We start from the raw sequence: 8,543 nt of genomic DNA, 5'->3' as shown, positions 1-8,543 counted from the left end.
CTGATATGTCCATGAAGGTCAAAATGTTGGATTGTAGAATCGTATTCTAATTTATTTTCTTATTACGTGCTCTGTAATTGTAGGATTAATTTGTAAAAGATTTGTTTCAAACGGGGCAAAACTGAAAAATCTGAAACCGCTCCCCAACTGAGCAAAATGGATAAAATTCGCGGGAAAGGAGAGAGAAAAAAAGGGGAAGGTTCTGCACATTGGTGGTTGATATGAAGAGAACAATATCAAAGGACTTCGGGTTGCTTTGTAAAAAGTTCAGGGGTATCGGAACAATTTTGTAGATAAAAAAAAGGCTTTTGTTTTTCAATTCCGAAATTAATTCAGATATTTTTCCATATTTGTCATAGAATTTCTCTTCTGGTTTTTTGTCGTTTAAGCATTGGACATAAGTTTCTATTTTTAATATATTTTATGATTTTTAACAAAATTACTTTTATAACAAGATTCGTATCCATGTTTTAGTGCAACTTTGACCCATTTGCATCAAAATAACAACTCGGTCATCACACTAAATATGAGTCTTATTTATCGAAATTTTATTATTCTAAAAAAAGATTGATTCAGATATTTTTCCAATTTTATTAACATCTAATGTGACAAACAAGTTACATTAGGTTCTGTAGAAGAAATTGTCCCATAAGCATTGTTGCAATACGCAGCTGTCTTGTCTTTGTTTTTCGAAGAGACTATGTTAATCCGATCCAAAGAAATACCCGAGCATGGTATCTTGTCGCTGCAATTGAAGTTTATTGCAATTCGAGATGACGATGTTCCTTGGAAAAACTTATAACTTATGTTACTGACATTCACCGCCGCTGACTGCATATAAGAAATACGTAAGCTAGTAACTTCTTGTTTCATGAAATTAATATTCTTCAGAAAAGATTTCATTGTTGAGCGAAGAAAGATTAAGATGGCCGGATACGTTCCTACTACATCAGAGGTGTTACTTGATATAGGTCAAGAGGACAAGGAAGATGCTCTGAATAGACATAGTGAAAAACTTGCCATTGCCATTGCCTTTGCCCTTTTAAAGACACCACCTGGGATTCCTATCAGGATTGTGAAAAACTTACGGGTTTGTGGTGATTGTCATTCTGCAACAAAGTTCGTCTCCAAGATCTATAGTCGAGAGATATTAGTAAGGGATAGAAACAGATTTCATCACTTCAAAGATGGAGTATGCTCATGAAAAGACTTTTGGTGAAAGTTGATGTAATTCAGCAAGGTACGAACCAGCAGCTGGAGAAGGAGAAATCTGAAAAGTTACATTTCGAGAGCTTTACCAAATGCATAGAAATATAGAATGATTCTGGTGCATATGTGCCGTACTTTATATATTCATTTTCAAGCATTTCATTCGGGGCCAAAGGATTTATTCATGCAAATCAACAGAACTCGAAACAGATACGTGTAAACAATAATCTAGAAATATCCTTCATTTCAGGAATGAGTTTATTAATGAAAGCAACAACGAAAACAACTAGAATTCGGTTTCCATAAGATCCATGATATTAGGTACCAGGATGATTACAAGCTTTGGTAAGAACCAGTGTCACAGTTCCCGTCAATGGAAATTAAAGGTGGGATGCTCTGCTCAAAATAGAAGAAATTATCTGGATCAACTGCACCCTTCACCATAGCCAACCTCTTGAAATTGTCGTTAAAATAGCTGCTTCCCCATTTCGTGGCTCCTAAGTAGCTTGTGTTATCTATATCACCATTTGTACCTAAATCCAAATCCCTGTAATTCACATAAGCTGCCCTTGGATTCTTGGACACATATGGTGTCATATTCTTGTAGATCCTCCGCATCCAACTTATATGCTTTTCTGATGCTTCAACGCTTCCGTTATCCCACTTCTCAAAGTATTGTATGCTATACAAATACCCTTTTCTATGTGGGTATGGAGTTGCCGTTTCCTCTATCTCGTCCATTCTTCCACCGTGTGGTTCCATTATAAGAATCGGATTGTCTTCCTCCAAACACCATTTCCATATCTCTTCCAATGTTTCTTCAGGGATAGGTTCTTTCACATAATCTGATTTACCATTGAAGTAGCTTCTGGGCTCGGGTATCCTATCTCTAAGGACATCGATGCTTGATCCTGTTGGATAGATTGAAAAATAGAGTATTGATTCAATCCAACTCATCTCACTACAGTCTTTTTCCTGTAAACCCAGTTCAGGGAAGCTATCTGCCACTGTTTCAATGAGCTGGTCAATGCTTCCAAGAAACATCGAGTTGAATATAACTTGAATTGTTCTGTTTCCTGCCCCATCTGAAGTAGGTTGTATTATAACTCTAATGAACAAATCTTCACTTAATTTGTGCCCTTTATACTGCCACTTATTGAACAGATCCGAAGCTCCTTGATCTAAAGTCTTGGAAAGACTAAAAACCGAAACTTTTTCAGGAACATCCACAAGATTGACCTTCCAAGCTACTACAATACCGAAACTTGCTCCTCCACCTCCTCTAATAGCCCAAAACAGATCTTCTCCCATAGATTCTCTATCCAGAATCTTCCCATTGACATCAACAATCCGAGCATCGACAACATTATCTGCCGCGAGCCCATACTTCCTTATCATAGYACCAAACCCCCCTCCGCTTAGTTGTCCACCAATCCCTACAGTTGGGCAAATCCCAGCTGGGAATCCAAGATCTCGACTTTCTTGAGACACCCAGTAATACAATTCACCAACCGTGGCACCCGATTCAACCCACGCAGTCTTCTCACTCGAATGAATCGTTATGTTTCTTAGTTCTTTAAGGTCAAGAACAACAAAAGGGGTTTGATCATAGGAAGTGTAGGAAAGGCCTGCATAGTCATGGCCCCCACTTCGGATCCGGATTCGATATCCGAAACTTTTGGAACAAAGAACTGTAGATTGTACATGGGAATATGTCAAAGGCGTGATAATAGCTATTGGTTTTGGAGTTGTGGGAGTGGAAAATCTAAGGTTTATGATAGTTGACTCAAGTACAGATAAGTATGCTGTGTTTTCTTGGGTGAACACAAACTCTGATTGTGTGGCATTTGGTGGAGAATCTTGAGAAAGGCATTTAAGAAAGTTATCATCCATTAGCTTTGAAGATGCTGATGAACACAAAACCATAAGAATCACTAGCAAAAATGGTGGAAATTTAGTGCCAAATTTTAGCTCCATGGTTTCTTTTAGGTAGGGATAGACAGAGATCTGATCCTAATCTAGATATATAGAAAATACCCATAAGGGAAATGTTTAATATACTTTTTGTAGTATTATATAATATTGTTGCATCATTAATGAATACTGTGGATGGAAGTGGAACCCATCAATAGGGTAAGTCTTTTTAAATTCTAATATTGTTTGGAAAAAAAAAGGGAATTATTAAAAAAACCCATTTTATATGTTAAATAAATATGTTCTTATAAATTCTTCTTTTAAGTATGTCAGTATTAAATTATATTTTTACATTTTTGATGTATTTGATTTGATCTAGGAGGGTCTGTTTAGCAGCACAAACTCTGATTATGAGTTACTTTTATGAAAGTCATTTTACAAACTAATGTTGTATTGATTTTCAAGATTTTACAAGGATATATAGTTTAATATCATATATTTTATGTTCCACACTAAATATGAAGTTATTTAAAAGTTAATGAGTTTCAAAATGAAAAAAGTCATGCCCATAATTAAAGATCCATTTAACTAAATAACCCAAAAAAGTACATCTATCTTACTTCACAACCCTCAACATAACTTTCCCTCTAAACTTCAACTTTAGTTCATGATGTGTTTCTGAAAGACGACACATTGTCTACCCTATGACGTATCCCAGAAGAAACATATCGACTCTATACTGATATGTCCACGAAGGTCAAAATGTTGGATTGTAGAATCGTATTCTAATTTATTTTCTTATTACGTGCTCTGTAATTGTAGGATTAATTTGTAGAATATTTGTTTCAAACGGAATAAAACTGAAAAATCCGAAACGTTGGTGGTTGATATAATGAGAACAAGATTGAAGGACTTTGGGTTGCTTTGTAAAAAGTTGAAGGGTACCTGAACAATTTTGGAGATAAAAAAAAGGCTTCTTTTTTCAATATCGAATTAATTCAGATATTTGTCCATATTTGTTATAGGATTTCTCTTTTTGTTTTTTATCCATGGATATGAGTTTCTTTCAGCATTGTAAAGATTCGTGGTAATTTAATATAAATTTACATAATTGTTAAAAAAGATAAATTGCATGAAAAAGTAACGTACTTCTATTTGATTCTTGTTTTTGGTAACATACTTTTAAAACTTTCATCGAAATTTTATTATGCAGTAAAGATTGATTCAGATATTTTTCCAATTTTATTAACATCTAATGTGACAAACAAGTTACACTAGGTTTTGTAGAAGAAATTGTCCCATAAGCATTGTTACAATACGCAGCTGTCTTGTCTCTGTTTGTCGAAGAGACTATGTTAATCCGATCCAAAGAAATACCCGAGCATGGTATCTTGTCGCTACAATTGAAGTTTATTGCAATTCGAGATGACGATGTTCCTTGGAAAAACTTATAACTTATGTTACTGACATTCACCGCCGCTGACTACATGTGAGAAATACGTAAGCTAGTCACTTTAGAAAATATTTAAAATTCTTTAGAAAATATTTTATTATTGACCCAAGGGTCAATGGTCGAGTGCAATCAGGGTTACAGGTTGATCCCAGCCTCCTTGGTGGTAAGTGTTCAAGACTCGCAAAATGTGTGTGAGTTTTGTCGTATATACTTTTAAAAAAAGCTTTACCTCTGTCGGGCAATTATTTCTGTCGGGACAATAATGTTGATCGATTATAATAGGGTTAAAGACGTTATCGAGTCCGATATTTTCAAATGTGATGTCTCTAGCGTATCCAGAACCTCCCTGTATGATCATAGGTGCCAATTTTTTCAATTAGTAAATATATAAGCTTTCAAGTTTCTTTTAGTCGAGACCACTTAAACTTACCTGCCATGTCTTGATTCTTGCTCCATTTTGTGTCCCAGTAAAGTTACAGCGTTTTATATAGATTCCTTCCACTGTATCATAACTATTGTTTAAGCCCAAACTTCCGATACTACAAGACAAAGATAACGATAAGCAGCCACAAACACTCAAATCGTAACAATAATCCTAGAGATGCACAAAAAGTCTAAAGCTCGGTGCCCAAAGCCCAGATAAAGCCAAGTCTAAAAGCCTGACCAACCAAATTCTTTTTCAAAATCCTGGTTGCGGGCTTGAAGCCCCGAGCACGGGTCTAAAAAAGCCCAAGCCTTGTGCATCTCTAGTCTGATCTGAAGCGACTTGTAGCCTTTACCTTATACCATGGCCTGGACCGCAATTTACGTCTGTAATATTAATTTGAGTGGCTCCATTATTTAGAGCTATACAATCATCACCTGATGTTTAATAACACAAAATGTTGTCACAACTTTGAACAAAATGTTGAGCTAAAATAAATAAATTCTAGCAATAAATAAATATTTACCTGTTTTAATAACTAAATTTTTAATTTGTATTTGGGTTGAGGTTGAGATGTCGATGCCATCAGTGTTGGGGCTATTTGCAGGCGCAGCTATGTCTAAATCTGAAATAGTCGAATAACTGCTTCTAGAAAGACCGATATGATTTCTAGGGCTATCTCGGTGACTAAGGTGCCTCAATTGAAGCGAGTTGCAATTTTCAAAATGTAATGCCTACATATATGTACATGTTTTTCAATTGAGTTTATTATCAGTAAAAGACACACAAATACTTTTTTAAATAATAGCGTACCGTTGGTGGTATCGAACATTTTAATTCTTCTTTCATCTGCAAAAAGTTATTATAATTTCAATTAAATATAATATATTATTTCGAAACTGAATCTAAAAACACATTATCGTACGTAGGTCGGAGATTTTATCCACCATGCGGCTCCACGACCGTTGATCATACCACCTCCATCAACAGTTAAACCTGTAACGTTCGCAAAAAATATCCATGCTCCGGTTTCGCAACCGTTCCATGAATTAGGGTCTTCAGGGGCGATAATCGTACCTAATATCTACTCATAATACAAATGTAATTATCCAAGAGGAGAAATAGCAATAAACTATAAATTATAGGGACAAAAATCGCATTTTTTAAACCACAGGGATGAAATAAAAATTGTTAATAAACCACAAGGACGCAAATTGTAATTAACTCTAAAATAAAATATTCATCATAATTTTTTACATTTTTATACTAAATATGCATGAGATTTTTTGTGGTTTAAAATTTAAAAAATTATTTTATTAAAAAAAATGGCTAATATCTATACTATATTATAAAGCATTTGACAAAAACTCTTAAAAACAATTTTTTATACATTAAATACCGTATATTGATGCATATTACTTAAAATTCAAGATTACAAGTAAATTATGCGTAAATACAACTTATTAAAACTTCATGTTTGAATTCGTATAACTAACTGCGGATAAACATAATCAAATAGAGGATAAACATCTCATTTTAAAATAAAAAAAATCTAAAATATAATTAAAATAATTATCGAGTTCTAACAAAATAATTAACTATTATCTTCATAAGAAAATTATGTTACTTATCCAAGTATAAATTACTTCGCTATTAAATTTAAATTAAATTATAATTAAAAAAATTAAATTAAAAAATTACACAAAAAATAAGGAATTTTAAATAGTTAATTTGATACTAATATCGATATAATTTTGTCAAATTTTTATGATATCTTCAAATTTAAATTTTATTCAAAAATAAAAACATTATCGTTTTTTCAAAATCACATAACTATATTATAACATCAATTGAGATAAAAAAAAAATATTAAGATCAAAATGTATCTCGCTGCATTATACGAGTACCCTTTTAATTACCTCAAAATGGATATCAGGAGATTTGCATGGGCCTTGAAAGCTAATTGGGCCCACTAAGAAAGTGTTGACTGACGGAATGGTCAAACTTGACCCTGGTTCAACATCATTACACAACATTTGCCAAGCTTGCTCAAAAGCCTTTGTTCCCAAATTAAGAGAAAATAAATTCATCAATTACAATTATAAATTCACAAATTAAGAAGAGCACGACATGTATACTCAATTGTTATCATTCATTATGAATAATGAATGTAAATATTTTTTACAGCATTCATGATGAATGATACACCATTTATGATGAATATTCTGTAAATTTGTGAAACGCTGCATAACGAAACTTGAGTTTGCAATCGAACGTGGATAGATGTACAAACAAATTCAAGATAAAAATAATCCAATTATGCTCTCTAAACCCCAAAAACATGATTTACAAAAATAAACATTTCATGAAAGATTGGGACCAGAATTATGGAACAATATGAGCCTTATTTTTGGTATTTAACGCAATTATTTATGCATAAAATACACATGATATTATAAAATAGAACTTCGTAAACAAATGATCAGAATATGGGAAACAAACAGTTCAACACTTAATGAAGAAATAAAGATCCATTTATGTTCTTAGAACCTTAGCACGAAACAATTTTGATAAAAGGAAATGGTCGAAACTCAAAATCCAATCACAGTGCACACATACCTTGGTATCGTCAGTTATGCCATCGCCTTTAGCGCCATATTGCATTATGTCATAAGCAGCACCCCAGCTTTGATATGGCAAGCAAAATAATAATAAAATAAAAAATAACATCGTTTTCTCTGTTTTAACTGTGCAAAATTATACTACAATTCTCTGTCTGTGGGAAAAATATCTTGTACTTCTCATTCTGATATGAATATGATGTTTGGTGTGTATATATATACACAGATGTACGTATATGTGTTGAATGAAGTGAGTGAGAATTTAATATTTTGACTTGAAACTTAAAGGTTTTAAAACTTCCAAAATTTTAAAAAAGAATCTAAAATTTACATATTTGATCAAGCAATTAAACGCCAAAATCAATTGATATCATCCACTTTTACGTTCTTGTTCTACAAATGAATTGAGATATCACCAGATAAAGTATTTCAACTTTTAAGAAATAAATTATTTGATATTTAAATTTAATTTTAAGGGTAAGTTGCATGAAAAAGTAACGTACTATAATTTGATTCCTATTTTTGGTAACGTAATTTTAACACTTTCATTTTGGTACCTAAGATGTAAAGTTTTAAACAATTAAGTATCCGGGTAACCGGTTACCATGTTGATGTGTCGAGTAATGTAATAATATTATTTGCTGACATGGATATATTTAATCTAAAATTAGTTTTTATGTATTATGGTTTGTTATAAGAAAGAGTAAATACTTCAACCGGTTACTTGGGTACTTAAATATTTAAAATTTTACATCTTAGATACCAAAATTAAAGTTTTGAAAGTACGTTACCCAAAATAGAAAATCAAGTTAAAGTACGGTATTTTTTTCATGCAATTTGCTCTAATTTCAAACCGATTTTTTTATTATTATTGTTTAATTTATAATTAGAAAATGAACAGATAGAAATAGCAGATGAGTCG

General features: G+C 32.6%; 3 protein-coding genes across 3 annotated transcripts in view; 1 reads left to right on the top strand and 2 right to left on the bottom strand.

The window, feature by feature from the left end:
- LOC112519774 (pentatricopeptide repeat-containing protein At4g21065-like) overlaps positions 1 to 112 on the top strand; it is a 4,507-nt gene extending 4,395 nt beyond the window's left edge. Inside the window, exon 2 of the mRNA XM_025128030.1 lies at positions 84 to 112. The gene's annotated coding sequence lies outside the window, so the exon portion shown is untranslated. The remainder of the gene's footprint in view (positions 1 to 83) is intronic.
- A 1,297-nt stretch (positions 113 to 1,409) lies between these two features.
- On the bottom strand, positions 1,410 to 3,186 carry LOC112519283 (berberine bridge enzyme-like 15). The gene has a single exon (XM_025127324.1). The coding sequence runs from the start codon at positions 3,184 to 3,186 to the stop codon at positions 1,543 to 1,545; it is 1,644 nt and encodes a 547-aa protein (XP_024983092.1). The 3' UTR covers positions 1,410 to 1,542.
- Positions 3,187 to 4,375: 1,189 nt separating this feature from the next.
- LOC112520216 (probable polygalacturonase At3g15720) lies at positions 4,376 to 8,269 on the bottom strand. Its single transcript, XM_025128515.1, has 10 exons — positions 8,226 to 8,269; positions 7,620 to 7,686; positions 6,920 to 7,057; positions 5,926 to 6,084; positions 5,814 to 5,849; positions 5,527 to 5,734; positions 5,356 to 5,437; positions 5,007 to 5,115; positions 4,806 to 4,922; positions 4,376 to 4,606 (listed from the first exon to the last, which is right to left on the bottom strand). The coding sequence occupies exons 1-10, from the start codon at positions 8,267 to 8,269 to the stop codon at positions 4,376 to 4,378; spliced, it is 1,191 nt and encodes a 396-aa protein (XP_024984283.1).
- Between the last annotated feature and the right edge of the window lie 274 nt (positions 8,270 to 8,543).

The sequence above is a fragment of the Cynara cardunculus genome (genome assembly GCF_001531365.2).
Source record: "Cynara cardunculus var. scolymus isolate 2C chromosome LG 10, CcrdV1, whole genome shotgun sequence".
Lineage (NCBI taxonomy): Eukaryota > Viridiplantae > Streptophyta > Magnoliopsida > Asterales > Asteraceae > Cynara > Cynara cardunculus.
The sequence above is the reverse complement of the archived record's forward strand: the minus strand, read 5'-3'. Positions and strand labels throughout refer to the sequence as shown.